This window comes from Nerophis ophidion, linkage group LG09, assembly GCF_033978795.1.
Source record: "Nerophis ophidion isolate RoL-2023_Sa linkage group LG09, RoL_Noph_v1.0, whole genome shotgun sequence".
Lineage (NCBI taxonomy): Eukaryota > Metazoa > Chordata > Actinopteri > Syngnathiformes > Syngnathidae > Nerophis > Nerophis ophidion.
The window spans coordinates 51,206,112-51,231,646 of record NC_084619.1 but is presented as its reverse complement, the minus strand read 5'-3'; the positions used below and the strand labels follow the sequence as shown (position 1 = coordinate 51,231,646).

At 38.9% G+C, this 25,535-nt stretch overlaps 2 protein-coding genes across 9 annotated transcripts in view; one reads left to right on the top strand and one right to left on the bottom strand.

Annotated features, from left to right (window-relative positions):
- Positions 1-14,035, top strand: part of abcg5 (ATP-binding cassette, sub-family G (WHITE), member 5) — an 18,583-nt gene extending 4,548 nt beyond the window's left edge. For 2 of the 7 annotated variants that reach the window (XM_061911192.1, XM_061911197.1), the window contains 14 exons: positions 315-436; positions 1,563-1,699; positions 2,283-2,381; positions 4,639-4,771; positions 5,212-5,351; positions 5,754-5,883; positions 5,955-6,168; positions 6,242-6,447; positions 8,142-8,280; positions 9,226-9,299; positions 9,379-9,490; positions 9,559-9,671; positions 9,746-9,960; positions 13,633-14,033. In XM_061911192.1, the coding sequence (XP_061767176.1) occupies positions 315-436; positions 1,563-1,699; positions 2,283-2,381; positions 4,639-4,771; positions 5,212-5,351; positions 5,754-5,883; positions 5,955-6,168; positions 6,242-6,447; positions 8,142-8,280; positions 9,226-9,299; positions 9,379-9,490; positions 9,559-9,671; positions 9,746-9,930 (1,804 nt within the window). In that variant the 3' untranslated portion in view covers positions 9,931-9,960; positions 13,633-14,033. Of the gene's footprint in view, positions 1-314; positions 437-1,562; positions 1,700-2,282; positions 2,382-4,638; positions 4,772-5,211; positions 5,352-5,753; positions 5,884-5,954; positions 6,169-6,241; positions 6,448-8,141; positions 8,281-9,225; positions 9,300-9,378; positions 9,491-9,558; positions 9,672-9,745; positions 9,965-13,581 lie in introns of all 7 variants that reach the window. The other 5 variants (XR_009808173.1, XM_061911193.1, XM_061911196.1 and 2 more) reach the window with 5 other exon arrangements.
- Positions 11,295-25,535, bottom strand: dync2li1 (dynein, cytoplasmic 2, light intermediate chain 1). 2 transcript variants are annotated; one of them, XM_061911199.1, is made up of 13 exons: positions 25,459-25,535; positions 25,230-25,353; positions 24,016-24,050; positions 23,883-23,952; positions 20,548-20,636; positions 18,284-18,482; positions 18,150-18,218; positions 18,009-18,086; positions 17,830-17,909; positions 13,821-13,891; positions 13,594-13,691; positions 13,437-13,529; positions 11,295-12,143 (listed from the first exon to the last, which is right to left on the bottom strand). In XM_061911199.1, the coding sequence occupies exons 1-13, from the start codon at positions 25,470-25,472 to the stop codon at positions 12,081-12,083; spliced, it is 1,083 nt and encodes a 360-aa protein (XP_061767183.1). In that variant the 5' UTR covers positions 25,473-25,535; the 3' UTR covers positions 11,295-12,080. The 2 variants fall into 2 exon arrangements, with proteins under 2 accessions (XP_061767183.1, XP_061767184.1); XM_061911200.1 differs by lacking the exons at positions 20,548-20,636; positions 23,883-23,952.

Sequence of the window (25,535 nt, the reverse complement as noted above, 5' to 3'; positions counted from 1 at the left end):
TTTTGTCAGGTAACATTCTACAATGATGTTGTATTCCGTCAGTTAACATTCTAGAATGACGTTTTATTATGTCAGGTAACATTGTACAATGATGTTGTATCCTAACTAAATATTTAACCACTATTATCGTTGAACTTTGGCAGAGGTTTGCGCCATACATAGGGCTTGTCTTTCCAAAAATATCCTGATGTTGACAAACATTTCAAGTGCTGTAGTATTTTTTCTGGTCCTCTGTCAAGTATATAAAGAGAACAGTGGACATATAGAACTGCTATCTTTTGGCATGTGTAATGTGAAATGTGTGTGTGTTGCAGCGAGCGTGTGGGGCCCTGGTGGGACTTGCCCTCCTACAGGAAGCGATGGACTCGTCAGATCCTTAACGACGTCTCCTTCCATGTGGACAGCGGGCAGATTATGGGCATCCTGGGCAACTCTGGTTAGCTTAGAGTATTTATTGTTGTTTCTGCTCACCTCACATGTTAGTGTTTGCTGGTTGCTTGGCAGAATTCCTGAGCGTAACAAAATAAACAGGGAGAGTTGAGTTCATTATTATAATGTAAGGGTCAAGGGACATGTTTTTTCCTACATATTAATGTGATACATTAAAGCACCATCTGCTAGATGTGGTGGGGCATTTAAATATTTTCCCCATGTAAAAAAGTAATGTAAGATGTTAAGGCCCCTTGTGGGAGCCTTGTAGGAATGGGCTTAGAGTGGAGGCCTGCTTATTCTCTCTCCCTCTACTTTGTGTGTTTGCAAGTCTCACAGCTGATTTGGCATAATAATCTGAAAAGTTCAGTTCAGTTCAGTTTCAGTTTCAGTTTTTTTCAAACATGCATCACATATTTCCAGTTGTTTCATTACAGCACATCTGAAAAGGAGTAAGAAGAAGCTGAGCTTATTTTAATCCTTCTCCTTTTCATACAAAAGCAATTTTATCCTAAAAAATAGGATCAAATTGGTCACCGGTTGGTATACCGAGCTATACCAACCGGCGGTATAGCTCGGTTGGTAGAGCGGCTGTGCCAGCAACTTCAGGGTTGCAGGTTCGATCCCCGCTTCCGCCATCCGAGTCACTGCCATTGTGTCCTTGGGCAAGGTACTTTACCCGCCTGCTCCCAGTGCCACCCCCATTGGTTTAAAAAAAAAAAAAAAAGTTACTTAGACATTGGGTTTCACAATGTAAAGCGCTTTGAGTCACTTGAGAAAATAAATAATACAAACTTTAAGTCCTTTGTAACTTTACAAATGTTGTTTGTATAGAAATTGAACAATTTTAGTCCAAAGGTTATCAGATGGAAACTTTGGGACTTCAATCCCTGTTCTGCTCGGTCCTGCCTTGGCTGTTGGCTGGAGCCTGCTGCAGTCTTGTTTAGTACATTTATGTTAGCTTTCTTTCATGTTTAGGATACTTTCTTTCGGTTAACCTCACTTTTGTGCACTTTTATCTTCAGTTTCGATTCCCTTTTGACATTGCGGCCCTGAGTCAGCCGTAACAAGTGGGGGCTCGTCCGGGATTGGAATCAACATAATATTCCCAAATCTGTGTGTCTACTATAAAGGTTCCGGAAAGACAACGTTGTTGGACGCCATCTCAGGGAGGATCGGAAACTCTGGGACACTGTCGGGTGAAGTATTTGTTAACGGGAGGAAACTAGCGAGAGAGGAGTACCAGGATTGTTTCTCTTATGTGCTGCAGGTAATGCATTAACACACACACCTATTTGGGTCTGCAAACAGAGGGTGTTTTGCAAAAGTCTTACCGCAGTGTGTACTTTGTGTGAAATTAACTTTGAGGTCCTCCATGGCCTCCTCATGCTCTTAATCTCTCAATGAGAGGTGCTCGAGTGTATCCAAAGCCTGAATTAGAAAAAAAAACACTGTCTTAAAAAAGCCAATGCTTTCTTTTTGAATTATCTCCCTGCTCGCTGATAACGTGCAGACACACACACGCATGCACGCACGCACGCACGCACGCACACACACACACACACACACACACACACACACACACACACACACGTCTCCATCATCTCTCCATAAGCCTTGTCATTAACTTTGGCTGCTAAGCTGTAGATGAGCAGCAGATAGGAGCCGCTGATATTTAAGTCATTCACAAGAGAGACCGCAGAGAAGTGCACTTGGACCAATGAGTTAATTGAGGTTCAAGCTGTGTGTGTAAGTGTGTGTGTGTGGACTAAAGTTATTTTCAAGCTAAATCAATACATATATGGGCCTCTGATGGTCAATAATATTGTATTTATCTTGTGTCCACCAACCAGAGTGACAACCTGCTGAGTTATCTGACAGTGGAGGAGACTTTGACCTACACTGCCCAGCTGGCTCTCAGAAAACACTCTGCTAAAGCCATACACAAAAAGGTGGGACTTTTTCAGACGCATATATGTAGTTGCCATAGAGATACTGTAAATGGACCCGATTTAATTATTAATCCTTTAATACAGTCAAATACTGGTTTGAGTGATCTATGCATGTATCCGTCATGTATTAAGGATGGTATCTTGCTATATAATACTCAGATTTGAACGCTGGTGCAAAAGTTTCACTTTATTCCATTTTGTTTTGAATCTTTAAAAAGGTGCTGCAGATGAACAATGAAAAAAGCTATGTGTATGTATTGCACAACCTGAATCATGGTCCATGTTTATATGAAACAAAGTATATGCATACCAATCAATTACTCAAACAAGACAGTATTGATATCAGCTTATTAAAATGCTACCGTAGCAGACAAAAAACTGGTATCAGAATTTTTTTTTTTTTAGGCTGATTTGCAAGAAAAGGTAAATAAAAAAAAAGCAGAATTTGAGGCTGTTATTGCTTTCCAAGCAGGCCCATAATAACTATGATATGCCTTTTACGGGGATTGATAGCGTCAAACAACAAAATATACCACTTCAAGTTGCATACCCGCAAAGTAGGTTAAAAAAGCTAGCATGCTTATAACAGTTAGCGAATGTCAAGTACCAACGCACGAGTCAAAATTTTGCCAAGAAAAAGCTAAAATGTTAATGTGCTAACAATTATCATGTGTCAAATACCATCTTAAATGACTGTTGTGTTTACCTGCAAAATTAGCTAAAAAATAATTTAGCATGCATAAAGTACCAAATTATGAGTCTAAAGTGTGTAACTCAATATATAGCTAAAAAAGCTAGCATGCTATGTTACTATGCTAATGTTAACATGTTTGAAGTACTAATTTATGACCTTGAGGTGTATACCTGTAAAATTTGCTAAAACAGCTAGCATCCTAGTGTTAGTATGCTGACATGCTAATGTTAACAAGCTAACAGTCAAGTACCAACTTTATGACTTTGAGGTATACGCCTGCAAAATTAGCCAAAAAGCTAGCACACTGATGTTAATATAGGATTATAATTGAGGATTATAAATACCTTGGTGTACACATGGACAACAAGCTGAATGGGTCAAAACACGCTGAGGCCCTCTACAAGAAGGGACCGAGCCGCCTCTACTTCCTCAGGAGGCTAGGATCCTTCGTCTGTACAAAGATGTTGAAGATTTTCTACGAGTCGGTGGTGGCGGGCGCCTTCTTGTAGGCTGTGGCTTGCTGCGGCAGCGGGCTAAGAGTGAGGGACACAAACAGACTGGACAAGTTGGTAGAGAAGGCCAGTAACGTGGTGGGAGTGGAGCTGGTCTCTCTGGCGATGGTGTCAGAGAGGAGAAGTCTAGCAAAACTCCTAGCCATTATGGACAACGCCTCCCACCCACTAAACTCGGACCTTTCGGAGAGAATATGCACATTCAGTGGAAGGCTCAGACTCCCTAAATGCAACACGGAACGACACAGGAGGTCCTTCATACCGACAGCCATCAGACTGTATAATGCATATGTTCCTTGACTGCACTTAAATGTAGAATATATGTAGAATATATTTATACTTTTCATATATTATATATATAATATATGTTACATATTATTTATTATTATTATTGTCTATTGTGAGCGAACTGTGGTGCTGAATTTCCCCCAGGGATCAATAAAGTACTTTCTACTCTATTCTGTATGCTAACATGGTAACAGATAAGATGTGTCAAGCACAACTTAACTTTTTGCAAAAAAAAAAGTTAGCATGATAACATGCTAACACGACTAAGGTGTATTGTGACTTTGGAACACTTGGAATCGGTTGAGAAATGTGGAAGTCGTAACATTTTTGATAGAGAATAAATGTTACAGAAAACCGGAACATTTTCTGAATAAAAAAGAATAATCCCAATTGTCCTGAAATAAAAGGAATGTTGGAAAATTTGAAATCGATAGAAAATTTAGGAAGAAGTAGGCGCACAGTGGTATTGTAAAGTGGGAATTCCCCCCCAAAAAACTTTTTTAGTACCTAAAAAAGTTGTTGGTTGGAATTTCCAGGATGAGTTGAACCTGTTAATCGTTTGAATCAGTTGAGATATGGAGTTTAAAACTGCTGCTTCTCAGCAATAACACAATTATAATAATCATCAGGTGTATTTATGGCTTATCCTGTGTCACAGAGGTCGTAATGTGTATTGGTACAGTAATATGGAGGATATTAAAAACAATACTATTGGAAGTGATGACGAGCGACAACCACTCTGCCCTTTAACCTCTGACCTCAGGTGTCAGCAGTGATGGCCGAGCTGAGTTTGAGTCACGTGGCCCACAGCGTCATCGGAGGCCGCATCTTCCCGGGAATCTCTGGAGGTGAGAGGAGGAGGGTCTCCATCGCCAGCCAGCTCCTACAGGACCCCCGTGAGTTCCTCTTCAAAGCCTCCTCGTCAAGTTCCCTGAAGACTTTCCAAAGTCACGTCCTAAGGATGGAAGAGAGCAATGAAAGCAGAGTCCAGTTTATCAAAGCACAATGAGAGCTCAGGGTTCTTTTATCAGAACTCCGCTGAGGATGAAGGTCTCCGTCCTCATTCAGGATTACAATGACCACACGCACACGCGCGCACACACGCGCACACACACACACACACGATTTTCATTTGCTGCCTCTCCAATCAAGCAGGAAATAAATTAATCTGACAATTAAACCTTAATTCCACTAGGCTTCCATCATGCAGAGAGACAATCTTTTAATTGTCCTAATTAGAGTCATGAAGTCAGGAAAAAAGAGGCACCGCTTATCTGCACAAAGTGAAAGTTTCTTAAAAAAAAACAAAAAACTTACAGCTCTGACGTTAATGCAGGAGTGATCCTATTGGACGAGCCTACCACGGGCCTGGACAGTATGACAGCCAATCAGATCGTGGTGCTGCTGGCTGAGCTGGCCCGCAGGAACCGCATCGTCATCGTCACCATCCATCAACCTCGCTCCGAACTATTCAGGGTGAGAAATAATAACTAATATAAATACATTGATAAATACATATTTAGGTAATCCAAAAAAAACACTGTTAAATTCAAAATAAAGAAATAATTAAAATAGGACTTTGTTCTTTCCAAAAATAATTAGAATTACACACCAAATGACAAAATAGTCCCAAGTAGGTAATGCATTTTTGATGCCTTTAGTGCCAAATTTTCAGATTTTTGTTAAAGCCACAAAACTACACTTTTTTAATTTGGAAAATGTTGCTCTGGTTGAAATCTGGTTCATTTTTCAGTAAACATTGCATCTTAATAAGTCAAGCTTGTGCATAATATGTATGTCTATAAAAGGCTAATACTGTTTAAGATGTTTGGGCTTGTTGAAGGTCTGTGATGATTAAGTTGGTGTTTGTGTGTGCAGGTGTTCAGCAGGATTGCCGTGATGAGTCGTGGCGAGTTGGTCTTCTGTGGACAACCAGAGGAGATGGTGGACTTCTTCAGCCAGTGTGGATACGAGTGTCCCGAATACTGCAACCCCTTTGACATCTATGGTACTTGCCAGGTAGAGGTAAAAAAAATAAAAAACAGAATGTCAGAGGTAAATGTTGTCCTTCTGTCTAAGTGGACTTCACGTCGGTGGACACACGGAGCAGCGAGCGTGAGGCGGCCACCTTCAGCCGCATGCACGAGATCACGTGCTCCTACCAGGGGTCGGCCATCTACCGGCACATGCTGGGGAAGATGACGCAAAGCCTGCAGAGGCACGACAAGGCCGCTATTCCTTTTAAGAGCAAAGAGTCGCCAGGTGGCGGCGCCAAGCTGGGCGTGCTGCTCAGGTTAGTCTGCAAGTGACGACGAGTGAAAGTGTCAAAGTATTACAAACTGGTAAATTATTGGGGGTTTTTGTAGGCGGACTATGCGGAACTTGTCCAGAGACCGCATGGGGGTCCTCATGCGTCTGTCCCAGAACTTGATTTACGGCCTCTTTGTGGCCTTCTTCGTCATGCATCTCGACATGGACGTCACCAAGGGAGCCGTGCAAGATCGCATCGGCATCATCTACCAGAGCATCGGAGCGTCGCCATACACGGGAATGCTGAACGCCGTCGCTTTGTGTGAGTAGCTGCAGCATCTGCACACATTGGGGCGGCATAGCGTAGTGGGTAAAGCGCCCTTGTCAGAAATCTGAGGGTTGCAGGTTCGCTCCCCGCCTTTTACTATCCAAATCGCTGCTGTTGTGTCCTTGGGCAGGACACTTCACCCTTGTCCCCGGTGCCAGTCACACTAGTGAATGAATGATGAATGATAGGTGGTGGTTGGAGGGCCTGTAGGTGCAAACTGGCAGCCACGCTTCCGTCAGTCTACCCCAGGCCAGCTGTGGCTACGAAAATAGCTTACCACCACTATGTGTGAATGACAGATGGGTTTTCACTTCTCTGTGAAGCGCTTTGAGTTTCTAGAAAAGCGCTATATAAATCTAATCCATTATTATTATTATATCAAAAAGGGACAAAATACTTCAAGAAGTATTCCACTGTTGCTATGGACAACGGGAGGCGTGGCCTAAACTTAATTCAGAGTTCAGTGACCCCCGTGACCTAGAAAATGTACAGTTCCCAAACTGACGACTACGTTATCTGTGTTTTATACAAGGTGATGTGTGCATTTATGGCACTTTGCAGACAAACATTCACAGTTAGGACGTCGAGAAGGACAGTGAATAACAACTTCTTATCTCCACTAAATACAACTCGCTTATGCTAGTTCTTTATGTATTTTATCCTGGATAACACACACGTGCTGTGTTCTTAAAGAAAATATTTATCTTTATTTTTAAGTCCATTGTCTTTTAAATAAGTATTTTTTTTCTAACAAAAATAGCGAGTCTCGCAACAACATGTGCTAAACCTAATCAGTGGCCTAGTGGTTAGAGTGTCCGCCCTGAGATTGGTAGATTGTGAGTTCAAACCCCGGCCGAGTCATACCAAAGACTATAAAAATGGGACCCATTGCCTCCCTGCTTGGCACTCAGCATCAAGGGTTGGAATTGGGGGTTAAATCACCATAAATGATTCCCAGGCGTGGCACCGCTGCTGCCCACTGCTCCCCTCAATTCCCAGAGGGTGATCAAGGGGATGGGTCAAATGCAGAGGACAAATTTCCACACACCTAGTGTGTGTGACAATCATTGGTACTTTAACTTTAACTTAACTTTAAATATTCCACAAAGATGGCCGGCATGGCCTAAAAATATATATATTTACGGCCTTTCGTAATTTGTCAGTAATTAGGTCAACTGCAATTAATAATATATATCATGATATTAGATATTTCATAGCGTTCTTTAAAATGAAGCTTGCCTCACTATTTGCTAATCATGGCGCATTGCTTCACATTTTAATTGTTGCTATGTCTTCAATTAAATAAAAAAAGATTTGTTTGTTAAATTTATAAACTTCAAATCATCAAGACTATGTTACTTAAACCGGTGTAAAATGTGTAAAGAAATACTTATTTTTTTTATATTTTATTTTCCAATGTTATAATTTACCTTTCTTCACCAATCTCTGGGAGAAAGCTTGCCAAAATGTGGTTAATGGGTGACAAACAAAACAATTTGTTCATTATCTTGCTGACTTACTGTAGTGTACTTTTGAGCTGAAGATAGTAAAGATGAAATGTAAATGATAAGACGCCACATTTAAAAAGTGGTAAAAAAACAACAACATTGACCTTGAGTCTTAATGATTACAGCAATAGTCAATACAGTGGTTAATACAAGATGTTTATACTTGTGTGCTTGTTGTAGTTCCTGCCCTGAGAGCCATTGGTGACCAGGAGAGTCAGGATGGACTGTACAGTAAATGGCAGATGTTCCTGGCCTACATCTTCCACATCCTGCCATTTAGTGTCATCAGTGTCTTCATCTTCACTTCTTTTCTCTACTGGTAGGTTCTCTTAACTCTGACTGATACTACAAATAACACAATGCATTGGCTGCTTATGTTGTCATTTGGCTAATTACCCCCCACTCTTCTGTTAGTGGTACAGTCAATTAGGTTTAATGGTAGTATTATGATAAATAATGTGCCAAACCTTACACTAACTCTAACCATCAACCTAACACTAACCCTAAACGCCAACCCAAATCTGACCACAAACCCCAGATCTTGTCCTAAAACTGACCTAACCCCCCAAAATGCAGCTGTGACCAGTCCTAACACCAACTTTGTACTCCAGACCGAGTTCTTACACCAACACTAATCTGACGCCTGAACACTGGTCCTAACACCAATTTGAGAACCAACCCTAATCTGACCCTGTACTGCAGCCACAGTTGTAACACCATCCCTAATCTGACGCCTCAACACTGGTCCTAACGCCAACCTGAGAAGCAACACTAATCTGACCCTGAACTCCAGCCCTAGACCTAATACCAACCCCGAGCACTAACCATAATTTAACCCCGAACCCCAACTCGAGTCCTAATACCAAACGCGAGCCTAACCCTTATCTGATTCTGAAGCCCCAGCGCTGACAACTCAAACACCAACCCTAATCTAACCCTGAAATCCAGCCAAAATCCTAAAACCAACTGCAGTTCTAAATCTAACCCTTAACACAGGTGCCAACACTAACCCCAAGGCTAGCCCTAACCTGAACACAAACCCTAACTTTGCCCCATAGTCTAGCCCTAATACTGACATCCTCCCCGACCCTAAATCCAAATCAAATGCCGACCCTAATCTGACCCTGAACTCCAGCCAAAATCCTAACCCTAATCCAAGACCCAGCCTCAGGCCTAACTCTAACGTGACTTCCTCTATGATTATTTTTATATATTTGTGTACGTTTGTTAATTAAACGTAAAAAGTAAATTAATTTCCTTTTAGGACTGTGGGGATGCACCCTGAGACTTGGCGCTTCCTCAGTTTTACTGCCGTGGTCATGGTTCCTCACATCATAGGTCAGCTGACCAGTAAAATTACATAATTTGTGACTTTACCTCTAAATGTGATTTGTGGGATTTATTTCACGTCTCCCAGGCGAGCTGCTGACTGTGGTTTTGTTGGGAGTGGTCCAAGACCCAAACATGGTGAACACTGGAGTGGCTCTGCTCAACATAGCAGGGATCTTAGTGGGCTCTGGTTTCCTACGGTACAAAAAGTACTTTTAGGATTCCTGCGTCAACTTCACATTGAAAATGCATATTATTGTGTCAACAGAAGTATGGCGCAGATGCCGACTGTGTTCCAATGGCTGAGCTACTTGACGTTCCAGAAATACAGCTGTGAGCTCCTCATCGTCACAGAGTTTCACGATCTTCACTTCACATGCAGTGAGCTCTTCTCTACATGGAGGACACTTTTAAGACATGCAAGATACGCATTAGCTGCTCCTTCTTCTTCTTAGATCATTCCAGACCTTTCCAAGGAGACTGTATCGTCACTCAGGGCAATCAGATCATCGATGAAGGCTACCCTGGAGCTCTGTCCCGCTACATTCTGGACTTTGTCCTGCTGTACACCTTCCTTCCTGCACTGCTACTGCTGGGCATGGTCAGCTTCAAGATCAGAGACAGACTGGTGCTCCACTGACCCCTTCTATTAACAGCACTGGACATAACTGTAGGTACGCCTGCCTTATCTAAAAAAAATTCTGCATTTACACTGCATTGTCTCATTTGCACTAATGTGATTTCATCTGTAAATAATGCAAGCATAAGTGAATGTTTTTGAACTCTCAGAAATGAGTTGCAATTTATAAACAAATACAAATGTAACTGTAGTGAAGTGAAGTGAAGTGAATTATATTTATATAGCGCTTTTCTCTAGTGACTCAAAGCGCTTTACAAGTGAAACCCTGTAAAGGTTTATTGTTCAATATATAGAACAGTACTTACAGCGTTCTAAAAAGTTACCCAAAAGTAATACTAATACATGTTACACATATCCATCCATCCATTTTCTACCGCTTATTCCCTTTTGGTATATATATATATATATATATATATATATATATATATATATATATATATTATCAAATTAGCAAAAATTGTAGCATAAATTGTTAGCATGCTAACAAGAGAACAGGTAACATACATTTCAGATGGCGCCAAGAAACAAAATTGAATAATATAAGGTTAAAACGTAAAAAACATTTGCTAAATTGCTAGCATGTTAAATTTAGCGTGTCAACATATGAAGAAGAGCTACCATACATTTTTAATGGCGCCAAGTAACAAAATCCACAGTTAAAATGTACAAAATTAGCGTCAATGCTAGCATAGTAATGCTAGCCTGTTATTGTAAACATGTAAACAGCTTGCACAATTCTAAGATGGCGCTAAGTAGCAAAATCAATGATTCTTAGGCTAAAAAGTACCAAATAAGCTAAAATGGAGAACAGCAAGGATACTTTTAGGATGGCGCCAAGTAACAAAATCCATGATTATAAGGTTAAAACATATGCAATTTGTTAAATTGCCAGCACTAAAAATATTAACATGTCAAAATATGAAATGCATGCACACTTTTAAGATGGCACCACGGATGTACAAAACTAGATTAAACGCTAGCATAGATATTGGCATAGTAATACTAGCCTTTTAATGTAAACAGCCAGCAAACTTAAGATGGCGCCAAGTAACAATATATCATTAATAGGGGGAACAGCTAACACAGTTTTAAGATTAAGTGAAAAAGTATCAAATGTGCTAAATTGCTAGCATAGTAATCTTAGCATGTAAACTGCAAAGAGGACAGGGCGATAACTGGAGGGAGACATAACTTCTAAAAGGGAAAACCTATATATACCTTTTTTTCCCAAACATCATTAATGTTTGGGAGGGAGTGGGAAAGCGGAAAGGAATATGTAGTTTTCGGAACCACAAGGTGATGTCGCACAACACAGCAACAACAGAACCAATGTTGTAGTAGCGGTTTAAGAACAAGTTGCTCAGTCAGCAATAGGATAAGTTTATTATGAACAGTAACACGCGAGTTTCACCCCAACAGCTGAGTAGCAACATTTTATAGAGCATGCAGAGGTAGATAGATGAAGCTGCCGGATGCTGACCACTCACGATTATTCAAATGCAGCAGCTGCCATCTTGTGGAGTTACTGAAAAATAAACTGCATCAAGGGGTTCATGCCAATGTGCCGATTTGGGAGGTTTTTTTTGTAGACCACACATTGCCCGACCATGACACTGCAATTGATTGAATAGATGTGTTGATTAGAGAATTTACAGAACAGTGCATGTGAGAATGACTATGTAGAGTATGTAGGGGGACTAATAAAAAGAAAGTTAAAGTACCAATGATTGTCACACACACACTAGGTGTAGCGAAATTATTCTCTGCATTTGACCCATCACCCTTGATCACCTCCTGGGAGGTGAGAGGAGCAGTGGGCAGCAGCGGTGCCGCGCCCGGGAATCATGTATGGTGATTTAACCCCTAATTCCAACCCTTAATGCTGAGTGCCAAGCAGGGAGGTATTGGGTCCCATTTTTATAGTCTTTGGTATGACTCAGCCGGGATTTGAACTCACGACCTATCGATCTCAGAGCGGACACTCTACCCACTAGGCCACTGAGTAGTATAGTACAGTGGTACTAAAAATGTGTTTCTCCGTTTACATGATTAGTATGCTTGCCTTTGTCCATTTCTGTAAAAAATAATCAACAAGTTTCTAATATCATTCATTGGTTGCATCTTAATCCTGTTCAGGATGTTTAGGGGTCTTATGTGTCCAGATCTAGGCCTTTCCAGGACTTTGCTGCGTTCTTCTTGTACTCTTCCAACTCCTACAAATAGAGAGAAAACATAGACTGAGGTCAAGACACACATAAAAGCCTTCATAAATTCAAAACTGCACCAGGCAGAAACCTTTAATCTTCAAAAGGTGACTCAACTAAGGTAACTACAGGTGACACTAGTGTTTCGTAACAATTGTTGGGCTGCCAGCGCCCCTTGGAGAGCTTTCAGCAATCCTCGGTTTGTATAACACTTTCCCACCACACAAACCATAACTCCAGCTCCAGACTTCCTCTGTTTGAGACAAAGCCATAGAGAAGTTTCTTCCATCCATCCATTTTGTACCACTTGTCCTTAGGGACATAAGTGCAAAAATTATGACTAAAGTGGGGAAGCTGTAATTTAATTTGCACTGCAATTGTATTGACAGTTTAGTTAAGAAACATATTAATTATTAATTTAGTGTATTTTAGCACAACAATTGTATGTACCGTTATCTTTTTTTTGTAAGCTATTTATGAGTCTCTTCTTACTTATTTTCTAATCAGCCTAACCTAAGCCTGAGGTTTGTGTGTTAAATAATAATCTTTGTGATTAACACGTTTTCATATCATTTGACAAGGTTTATCCTGTTAAACTGTAAGTAGGTCAGATATTATTAATGAACATGATTAAAATAAAAAGTAAGATTACTAATTCAATGTTGATATTTGAGTGGGCTCCTCTGCAGCGGAAAGGTTGGGACCTGAGGTCAACAAGGTTAAGAACCCCCCGTTTACACGGCCTGACTCTAGTAGTAGTGGTTTATTTTGGACATGTTAACAACAAAGAAAAAAACATTTTTAAAAGGTGAAATCATATTTAATATTACAGTATAGTAAAAAAAAAAAAGACAATAATATATAATGTTTAGGTTTTTCATCTCCAAAAAGGCTTGGGAAGAAGTGAAACTTTTTTATTCCTACGCTTTATTTATAAAATAAATACCGACCGTTACAATTATTAATTTACTTCTTATTGCAATATATTATAAATATGTTTTACTCATGTATAACCATTATTTTTTTCTTTTGCACAAATATACATTCTTACAATGTAGACATATATAAGCACACGCATACACAGACTAAGTAACAGTAACAGAAACCAATAAGTAAATACTACCCAAATAATTATAATAATAATACTCTGAACACTTTGTGATTGTACATATTGAAAATCATGTCCTTGTACCGCTTTTGGAGCTCAACTAACTGTGCAAATAGCACTGTTCTAGTTCTTCATAACTAATGTCATGAGCATGCACAAGAGGAGCTAACTAGTGGTGTGTGGTGGTTTATCACCTGATCTTTCTGTGCCCGCATGGCATCAATCTGAGGCTCGCTGTATTGAGGGTCTTTGGCCGGATCCTTCAGTTCCTTCTGCTCACTGAGGCTCTGCATGGATAAACTAAAATTAATGAGTCCTAAATTAGTCATTTTCTTCCAGTGCTTGGCTGACCTCAGGAGGGAAGATATGCTCAAAGACTTTCTTCCACAGGTCTTTGGGGTTTCTGGCATGCAGTGAAGCGATGTCCACATTGGTCGTGGGAGGGGACCCTGCCGCATTTTAAACAAACAATTCCGTTACCACGAATAAATGTAACAATAAGAATATTAAAAGCCATTGGGTGTTTAATGTGTTTTCATGCTGTATTCATCTTTGCCACAAGATGGCGACCTGCTCACCGATTTGGCTGAAAGAGTCGGCGCCTGCTGGAATGATGAGTGGCTTACTTGGGTCACATGATATTGTTTTACTGAAAATATAAAAGTGTACACAATAAATATAACATTTGTAAAATTGTAATAAACAACAATACTTCAATTAAGGAGAGCACTAAATTAAGAGTGTTTTGTTGGTTTGTTAAAGTTGATTTCAAACATGAATACAGTTTCAACATACATCACATGTTTTCCATTTCTCTTTACAACATACTCTAAAAGGATTAGGAAGAAGCAGTTTATTTAAACCTGCCCCATTTCCACTTCACAGCAGTTTTTACACATATATGTTGACTTCCTGTTTTCAATTTTTAGCACAGTTGTATTAATATTTTTTAAATACAACAGTTCTCTTCATATAAGTTAGGTCAGTTACGATTCACATGAAGAGATGAATCATATCTTAGTTTCAATTAGTATTGTTGTTCTTTTTCCTTATACATTGTAAACACTTTGTTTGAATAGCCTTTTAAACTGCATCAAGTTAGTACATTGTTCGACTTCTTTGCTTAATCGATTCCATAAATCATACAGATATGCTAAAGGTATTTAGTGTTGTCCATGTATACAAATGTTTTAAATTACACTTTTCTCTGAGGTTATATTCCTCTTCTTTTGTTGAGAAGCCCGATTGTAGCTGAGATAGGCGCCAGCGCCCCCCGCGACCCCTAAAAGGGGAATAAGCGGTAGGAAATGGATGGATGGATGGAATTGTTGTACGTTCTTGGGTAGCAGTTTACATAGTTTGCTTTGTACATAATTTTAGCCGTTTTCAAATTCACTACATCGAGGAATTTCAATATTTTTGATTTAATAAATAAATGGTTTGCATGTTCTCTGTATACAAAATTATGTATTATTCTAATTGGTTTTTTTTGTAACACGGTTAATGAATGAAGTGTATTTTTGTAGTTATTTCCCCATTTTTTTCCACAATAACTCATAGATATATGGTAACAACGTCGAGCATTAGAGATTATTGAGTGATTTTTGGTCTAGAACATATTTTGCTTTATTCATGAGAGAAATATTTCTTGCCATCTTGTGGTGTGTATATTTATGAGACTTCCAGAATGTTGATTTGTTTTATTCTTTCAATGTCTACTCCGTGTATTTGTGTTTGACTTTCTTTTCTACTGTTACCAAATACCATTATTTTTAAATTCAAAGATAATCTGTTTATGTTAAAGCATCTATTGAATTTATTAATTTCTTCTGGTAGTATTTGTATTAGCTTCTGTGTGTTTTCCCCTGAACAAAACGCAGTTGTGTCGTCTGCAGATAAAAGTAACTTTAAGTCTTTTGTAACTTTACATATGTCGTGTATATAAAGATTGAACAATTGGGGTCTCAGTATTGTTCCCTGTGGTAGGCCGCAAGATATCGCTTTGACACTATTTTCCACAATTACCCATTCACACACCAATGGCGGGAGTTGCTATGCAAGACCCTAACCGTCTACGACCCATCAGGAGCAGGGGTGAAGTGTCTTGCTCAAGGACACACGGATCATGACGAGGTTGGTGGAAGGTGAGGATTGAACCAGTAACCTTCAGGCTGCTGGCACGGCCACTCTCCCAACTGCGCCACGCCATCCCCAAATAATGAAACGGATCTATAGTTTGTAAATTAGTGTTTGTCTCCAGTCTTATAAATCGGACCAACTTTGGCCATTTTCATTTTGTTTGGGAATTTCTCTCTTTGAGATGATAGATTACTGATATACGTTAAATGATCTGAGATGTCTTCAATAACTTTTTTATGGCTTTTATATCTATTTGGTGAAAATCCGTTGAGGTCTTGGATTTACATTTCTTTACAATTTTAATTATTTCTTCTTTTGCCACATTATTGAGGAACATCGAGTTTGGATTTCTGTCCATGGGGTCATTCAAGTCCTCAACTGACTCAGGATCTGGAATCTTTTCCTCTAGATTTGCTCCAATATTTTCTAAGTACTTATTGAAGCTTTTAACTACTTCCTTTATATTATCACTTTTTACATTTTCATTTAAGAAGTATTGTGGGTAATCCCTTTTCGTACCATTTTTAATGATACTATTTAGAATTCCCCCATTTTATTCTCATACTATTTTTATTCCGGTCCAACATAATTAAAAGCTGTTTGTTTGGCTAATCGTTATGCTTTAGATTGCAAGCAAGACTTAAGAGCTACAAGTATCCCTGCCATCAGTTGGTGTGAATACTGTGAGATCCTCCGTATATTTTTTCTTACTCGCTAGCATTAGCTTAAGAGCTAGAGATGTACATAACTTTGTGTTTCCAAGCATGGAAGAAAGAGAGTGAGTGTTAAGAACAGTGCTGAGAAGACGAAGTAGATGACATTCAATGATTTAAAGAAAGAAATTATCAAAACCATGACAGAGTGTCGCCAACATAGTGAAGCAATTACAGCATTGTGCTGCTAGTCTGCAACATACTGAAGCAGAATGAGACTAACGCCAGCCAGGAATGTTAAAATATATAAACGGCGGACATAAAATATGGAAAAGCTGCAAATGGTGTTATTGACGGAGTAGCAGCTGGAAGGAGATGCAGTAAGAAGTCAATTCTCCAAGGGAAACGCTTTAAATTATTATTACTTATTATTATTACATCAAATTGTATACTACTACTGTAGTTGTCATGAGTATCTTCTGTACTGTTGTTTTTATTCAATATTTTTTATCTAAAAGTTTTTTTTTTTTAAAGGCAAGTTAAAATTGTGGTGTTTGGGGGGAAGCAAACACCAACTAAATAGCTTTTTAATTCATTTCAATGGAATACGTTAATTTAAGATACAATTGTTTTGAGTCAAGAGCCCCATCACAAATCCAATTAAGCTCTGTAAAAGGAGGCCAGCTAGTGTGACTATGTGAGTAGGTCTTGTAAACCACACTTTCCAACATTTTTGGAGATGTGCTGAACACTGAGTTGACAGGCTTTTAGCTCATTGGCTAGCACTGCCAAATGTAACTCTCAACCAGTGGGGATTTGTGGATGCAAGTTTGAAGCCTGTGCTAAGCCAGACCAATGCATTACACCACATGTGTCAAACTCAAGGCAGGGGCGACATCTTTTTACGTGGCCCGCAAAAGCCTGGAAATAGTAAGAAAGTAGCTAAATGTATTTAAATGTTGACAGAAAAAAGTGTACCAGCTGCAGTTCTTAACAGGACATGATTTTGTTATTTGATGCAACAAACTCCATTCATCCATCCATTTTCTACCGCTTATTCCCTTTCGGGGTCGCGGGGGGCGCTGGCGCCTATCTCAGCTACAATCGGGCGGAAGGCAGGGTACACCCTGGACAAGTCGCCACCTCATCGCAGGGCCAACACAGATAGACAGACAACATTCACACTCACATTCACACACTAGGGCCAATTTAGTGTTGCCAATCAACCTATCCCCAGGTGCATGTCTTTGGAAGTGGGAGGAAGCCGGAGTACCCGGAGGGAACCCACGCATTCACGGGGAGAACATGCAAACTCCACACAGAAAGATCCCGAGCCTGGATTTGAACCCAGGACTGCAGGAACTTCGTATTGTGAGGCAGACGCACTAACCCCTCTGCCACCGTGAAGCCCATTTTTTAAAAGTCAATAAGTGAACTTTAATATCTGCTTGTCACATTGACTTGTGATTCAAAAGCAAGTTGTCTATCAGTTTGTTGGTTAAGCAATGATAATAATGAAATGAGAGGAAAATTGTATGATATCATGAGGCAAATAAAAATATATATCTGAGGGCACCCATAACTGTAATGTGGCCTAAAATGAAAATTAGTTTCACACCGCTGTATTAAACGTATAAACACACAAGCACGCAGACATGTATATTGACATAAAAAAAAGTACTAGTTATAAGAGCAATTACGTAAGATATATGTAATAGTAAAGGACTTCTCAAACTTTAAAATAGCTGCATTGACATGGACGCTAATTGATAAATTTGTGCTAATCTAACCTCACCTTGTTTCCACATTGAAAGCCAGACGGGAGAAGAAGCTCTTTGTTTTTGACATCTGGCTCTCTGACTTGATGCTCGTGAACTGTGAAAGGATATAATTGGGGAGGAATAAAAGTCAGAAGACAAAGTAATAGTGACGCATCCCTGGTGTGAATGTGCGAAAATGGCTCGATAATCTTACAATGAGAGAAGCCGCGTGGTAGTGAGCAACAAAACGCAACGTCTTAGACACCACTTTTTTCTGGTCAGAGGAGAACTCCTGCAATGTTGACCATTTTTAACTATAGAAATAATGCCATAAGATCACTGCAAAAAAATGTACCTGAAAGCGGTCGTACTTGCTGCCGACAATAAGCAGAGGAACTGGGAAAGGACTGATCAGCTCTCTGTCCTGTTAGATCATCCATCCGCCATTATAAAACATACTGGTTATCCTCCATTAATGTTTATGCTTACGGGGTAGTCTTTGGGCAGGACACGCGTCGCAGAGGAGACAGTCATTTGGTGTTTGGATCCAGCTCGACTTTTTCCATCCTGCATCGCCTGAGAGGCAGCCTTCTCCACTTGGACTTGTGCCGCTTGCATCAGCTTCTCCATAGTCCCCCACAGGGCGTTTGGACTGGAAAGGTCCAAAACGAGGATGACAGACAGAGACCTGGAACAAGAGGACAAAACATTTAAAGTTACTGTTTGTTTTCAACAAGAGAGGAGCAATACTAATGTGGAAAACATCTCTGTGATCAACACTACAAACTTTCATCAAGTCAATATGTGGAGTAAAATTATTGCACAAATCAACCAAACAATGTATCAATATAAACCCGTTTAAGAAACAGTAAAAATATATATTTTTCATAAAATGTATGTGGAACTAGAATAATTACTAATCCTAAATATGTGTACGTATTATAAAATAATGTTTTATTAATCATATATGCTGAATGTATTCCTTATAAAATATATGTCTGTGTTTACTACTCTATTGTGTATTCCCCGAATAAGCTATCTACTGCTACACATTTTTTATCATTGTCTTTTGTTTTAAAAATGGTAACACGTGAATATGAAAAACACAACAAGTGAGGCTAGTTTGTGTCTTTTTAAGAAAGCTTTTTTTTTTACACTAAATATATATAACTGAATTTTTTGCATTTGAATATTGTGAAGTGAAGTGAATTATATTTACATAGCGCTTTTTCTCTAGTGGCTCAAAGCGCTTTACATAGTGAAACCCAATATCTAATTTTTACATTCAAACCAGTGTGGGTGGCACTGGGAGCAGGTGGGTAAAGTGACTTGCCCAAGGACACAACAGCAGTGACTAGGATGGCGAAAGCGGGGATTGAACCTGCAACCCTTAAATTGCTGGCACGGCCGCTCTACCAACTGAGCTATACCGCTGTGAACATAACTTTTTTAAAACAAATTATGCTGACAATTTCATTGAAAAAGAAATCAGTGTTTGAAAATTCATTGTTTAAAAATTCTGTGTCGAAAAATTCACTGCTTCAAAATGCAATTATCACTTTAGGTAAAATAAGACTTAAGCCATAGATACCGTCTCAAAACCAGCCAATGAGGTGTCAAGTTTGAAGTCTCCTGAAACGGGTCTTGCAAAACAGCATAAAAAAAGCAGATAACTGGCCTACCTTGGCATGATACAACATAATTAACATTTCAATGCAACGTGCTGGATATTTTCAAACTACAGAAATGATTCCAATGATTTTAATTTGCACTTTTGAGTGACATACAAAGCTCTGCTGTTTCACAGACCAGGCACAAACTGAGTGGGGCAGAGTGGGCGGGGCTTAATTATGGCAGAGTTATACCACAAAGTTTTACAGACCAGCGATATTGTATCGAATATGTAGATGTTTTTTACCCTTTGCATTTATGTTTTGCAGAGTTTGTCGCATCTTTGTTGCTCTTTGTGGATTATAAAATATGTATATCAAGGACGTGGTTTGCAGTAAAAGCACAACTGTCATATCGTCTCAATATTCAGTGTTTTATTGTTCATTGTTAGCATTGTAAATCCCACATTATGTATATCCATGTACATTCTGAGTGTCTTTTCAGAAAAAAATAAAAAGACCTTCTCAAAAACGGAATGAATGTTAGTTTTTTTGCAGGTGCAACAAAGATGCAAAAACACGGCGAAAAATAAAGGCAAAATAATAAAAAAATGTAAAAAAAATATCCACTATATATATCAAAATATATCATTGATATATTTTGAAAACATTCAGTGGGCCGCATCGAAGTGTTAATTATGTTGTATTATGACCAGGTAGCCCAGTTAACTGTTTTTTTAATGATGTTTTGCAAGAGCCGTGTCACATGACTTCAATTTTGACACCTCATTGGCTGTTTTTTAGACAGGATCAATTGCTTTTGTCTTATTTTACCGGAAGTTAGTCTTGCTTTTTGAAGCAGCAATTGCATTTTTTTTTACACTGAGTTTTTTTTCAATACATTTTTTTTTTCAGTTTGATATTTAAAAATTCAGTTCACAAAATTAAAACGCAAAAAAAAAAAACAATTCTATAAATTCAGTGTCAAAAAAAGCTTTCGTGACAAAGACACAATTTGGCGTCCATTAAAAAAAAAATCAAGAGAGGTTGGGTCTTAGTTAGTATTAAATATACTTTGCTCCATCCCACTTCTTTTTGGACATGCAATATTTCTTTTGTTTCTTGTTTGTATGTGTGCACTACCTTATGCTGGCAGGAGTGATGGGGATCTGGACCAGGTCTGACAAGGATATACCGCCTCCTAATTCCCATAAATGGGCAATGTCTTTGGGCTGAAACAAGACGCCAACTCGTTAGTTTGAATTACTTGCCAGCCCATGTGTATATACACAACATACAGTATCTAACAATAAGAAGTACAGGATTGATTTTGAATTAAGAGTCCTTTTAAATTGACAATTGATTGTGAATCGAATCATAACCCCCAAGAATCAAAACAAATAGAATCGTGTGGTGCTTAAAGATTCACAGCCCTACTATTTAGGCAATGATGGTTGTATGTTGACTGATAGATGGGATGTATAATATAGATACAAATTTTACCTACCATTGAGTTTACACTTGATCCAATTAAATCCAAATAAATAAAATTACAAAAACAAAATCCACAAAAAATGAAAAATATTTTATGAAGTTTGATTTTTTTTAGTTTAGTTGCCAGAGGTGGTGACACTGTATCTGCATGTGCAAGACAAAGAGAATGTTGCCTTGAGACGGGGGTCAACAACCCACCCTAGTGGCTCCCCGTAGCATTTTTAAAAAGGATTGAAAATGGAAAAAGATGGGGGGAAAATATTTTTTATGTTTTTAGTATGTTTGAGGACAAATATGACACAAACATTCCCAATTGTTAGAAAGCCAACTGTTTAATATGTTTGTGTGTATGCTTCACTGATTGGAGTATTTGGTGAACATTGTTTTGTTCTACTAATTTCGGTGGTTCTTGAACTGACCATAATGTGGACTGTTTGTTTACATTTAAAATCTATTTCACTCCTTTGTCTCATTTTGTCCACCAAAAGTTTCATGCTGTGCGTTAATGCACATAGGTGCGCTTGTTGATGTTATTGACTTGTTGGAGAGCTAATCAGGTACATTTAGTCAGTGCATGACTGCAAGGTAATCAATGCTAACATGCTATTTAGGCTAGCTGTATGTACATATAGCATCATTATGCGATCATGTGTAGGTACATTTGAGCTAAATTAAATTCCTTTACTTTTATCCTCTTTGTAATAATTTAGTTTTGCATGTCTCATGACACATTATCTGTATGTAATATTGGCTGCATTTCAGATAGTTGTTTGTGTGCCATGTTGTTCCAGACCACAGCAAACATTACCTAGCTTGCAAAGATTGTAATATATCTATTAAGAGAAGACAGCCTGCTGTTTCCTCTAACATAGACACACGCATCTATACTTTTAGCCATTATAAGCCAGTATTTTCCAGGAATTATCTCACCTCCTGAGTAGCCTCTGATTTACTAATGGTTTCTAATGTTGTAAAAATGTGTAGAATAAATATAACATTTCAACATGTCTGTCAATAACGATTTGCGTCAGCCTGCAACACGTCGCCATTTTGATAGTAGGCTATTATAGCTAATAGATACACTTCTGTCATGTGTTGCCTTCATTATAAGACTTAAATACGGCTTTTCATTAATTGCAGCTCCGGACAGATTTTTTGTTAGTTTTTTTGGTCCAATGTGGCTCTTTCGACGTTTTGGGTTGCCGACCCCTGGGTTGGACTAAAAAAACAATATTAATAAAGTTATTCTTTTTTGTAAGTTGATCTATATTCCTTTCTTTTGTCTTGTTTTTTTTTTAATGACAATCAGGATACAGTGTTATGCAGAGGTGTACTTATATCAATTTTAAGGGCAAATGATTCTATTTATAGTCACGGCAGAGCGGGGGAGCAAATGTTTATTTCTTTAGGGCTAATCACACTTTAGAATAGAGATTAATCATGACTAATCACGGTAAAATTACTTGCATAATTTAAATCAACCAAAAAAACAACAATATATCGTCACAAATGTTATCGTCGGAATGTCATACAGGAGAAGTAAAAAAAATTATAAGACTTATATACGGCTCTTCATTTTTTGCAGCTCCATACAGATTTGTTGTTTGTATTTTTGGTCCAATATGGCATTTTCAACGTTTTGGGTTGCCGACCTCTGCCTTAAGAAAACCCTTTAAAAGTCTGGCGGTGGTTTGGCTTCAAGCGGGAACATGTTGGAACATTCATACGGCAGAAGCGTTGCTACCAAAAGTAGCAGCACTGCTGATTTGTAGCATCATTTGAAAAGTCAACCCGCTAGAGAATGAAGAGTGCCTGAAACTGCATTTCAACATCTCCATTCGGTGCCACACCCACAAAATGCCGAAGCAACAATTTCCACATCAACACCATAGGACATATATTATTTAATATGCAGCTCATTTTTATGTGACACTTATTGAAATATCTTAAGTGACATCATGCACAAGTGCACTTTATTTGTTTTTAACTATTGTAGTGGTTTTCTGTACACCAAGTGCACTTTAATTTAGTGTTGTTTTGATATGTCATCTTGGTGACATCGTGCACAAAAGTGCACTAATAGCTTGATTAAAATGTCTCTGACAATCTTGCAATTTCTGTTTTGAAATGACATGAATGTTTGTGCCACTGCTTAATAACTGTTTAGTAAAATACAGTTTTGGTCAATTGACTTAGTTGTGATTTCCCTCTCTGCGTGAAAGTTTAAAATGAGCATATATAAATGCAGTATGAAGAAGAATGTTTTAATGTAGACACATAGAATCATCATATTGTTGTGATTATATGTATCAAATGTTCATTCAAGGCTAAGGAAAAATATTGAGATATATTTTGTATATCGCGATATGGCCTAAAAATATTGAGATATTTTAAAAAAGCCATATCGCCCAGCCCTAGTGTATCCCAAGTGTACTTTAGTATTGCCTCCACACCCCCAGCACAGTCTCTTCAGCCTCCTACCATCAGGCAGACGATACAGGAGCCTGAAATCCAGGACTACGAGACTGACAAACGGTTTCTACCCACAGGCCATCAGGCTTGTGAATGCTAACTTGTGAATGCTAGCTCCCCCCGCCCCCGTCTTTACTTTTGTCTTTTCTCTACCTTGACCACCCCCGAACTGTGAACCATCACTGTAGACACCTTTCACATTTGATCACTAAAGACACTTTAACTGCTGCTGTGACCCAAGGTCACGTCCATATTTATACTGTTGACTGTCAATCAGAATGTGCAATAATGTTATGTTACTTACTGTGCCTTGTATATACTTTTTATTCTTTATTTTTAACTAAGTACCGTGCGACTTGTTGAAGGGTGGACTAGCAAAGTAAGATTTTCATTGTACGGCAAACTGTCTGTTTAACTGTGCATATGACAATAAACAATCTTGAATCTTAACAATACATAAACAAATACTTGCTGAAATAATAAATGTAAAAAATATAATTTTCTATCCTCACTGTGTTGTGTCCTGTGGCTCTCCTGCCAAAGGTGTACTCCAAAGCCAGAGTAGGTTTAGCCGGCTCATCCCTGGTATGTTGACAATGTTAGCTGAGACTTCTACAGCTTTTCCAACCACCACTAACAACTCACCTGTCCAGACATCTGAGTAGAATGGACGTCTTGCCCTGCAACAACAAACACAATGAGCTCATTATTAACCTGTGATGACTGTATTATGCTGACAGTACAGCGGGGCAAAAAAGTATTTAGTCAGCCACCGATTGTGCAAGTTCTCCCACTTAAAATGATGACAAAGGTCTGTAATTTTCATATCAGGTACACTTCAACTGTGAGAAACAGAATGTGAAAAAAAAATCCAGGAATTCACATTGTAGGAATTTTGAAGAATTTATTTGTAAATTATGGTGGAAAATAAGTATTTGGTCAACCATTCAAAGCTCTTACTGATGGAAGGAGGTTTTGGCTCAAAATCTCTTGATACATGGCCCCATTCATTCTTTCCTTAACACGGATCAATCGTCCTGTCCTCTTAGCAGAAAAACAGCCCCAAAGCATGATGTTTCCACCCCCATGCTTCACAGTAGGTGTGGTGTTCTTGGGATGCAACTCAGTATTCTTCTTCCTCCAAACACGACGAGTTGAGTTTATGCCAAAAAGTTCTATTTTGGTTTCATCTGACCACATGACATTCTCCCAATCCTCAGCTGTATCATCCATGTATCCATTTTTGGTATAAAGTCAATTTGTTGTGTTTGGAGGAACAAGAATACTAACTTGCATCCCAAGAACACCATATCTACTGTGAAGCATAGGAGTGGAAACGTAATGCTTTAGGGCTGTTTTTCTGCTAAGGGGACAGAACAATTGATCCGTGTTAAGGAAAGAAACAATGGGACCATGTATCGTGAGATTTTGAGCCAAAACTTCCTTCCATCAGTGAGAACTTTGAATGGTTGACCAAATACTTATATTACATAATTTACAAATAAATTATTTAAAATTCCTCCAATTAGAATTCCTGGATCTTTTTCACATTCTGTCTCCCACAGTTGAAGTGTGCCTATGATGAAAATTACAGACCTCTGTCATCATTTTAAGTGGGAGAACTTGCACAATCGGTGGCTGACTAAATATTTTCTTGCCCCACGGTATATATGTGTACCATGAATTGATTTACGTGGACCCCGACTTAAACAAGTTGAAAAACTTATTCGGGTGTTACCATTTAGTGGTCGATTGTACCGTACAGAATATGTACTTTACTGTGCAATCTACGACTAAAGGTCTCAATCAAGCTACATGAAACACTTCTGGTAAAAAGTGACGTTTGAACAAGAACACACCCCGGCCTTGCTCCCCATCAGGAAGACAGTCCTTTCACCGACCGCCTCTCCTCCACCCTCCTCTGACCCTCCATTCTCCACACTTTGGACCTCCGCCGCGGCCAGCTCCCACAACTTGTCCGAGCTGGTAAACATATACATACACTTAATTCACCTTCGCTAAAACTGGATGTTGTGACTTATGATACGGCCAGAAAGCACACAATTAAACAAAGACACTTTTACTCACCTTGTTTTAGCCATAATCGGTAGCGAGCATGCCTTGCTAAATATGACGTAGCGCCAGAATGCGTCGCCACAGCAACG

Bases quoted from the DNA above. Each gene is read 5' to 3' on its own strand.
- dync2li1 (XM_061911199.1), bottom strand. The intron at 17,910-18,008 runs GTAAGATTATCG...ATCCTTTCACAG, and splicing joins ACCACGCGGCTTCTCTCATT to TTCACGAGCATCAAGTCAGA. The intron at 13,892-17,829 runs GTGAGGTTAGAT...TTATATTTTCAG, and splicing joins GCTTTCAATGTGGAAACAAG to TAAAACAATATCATGTGACC.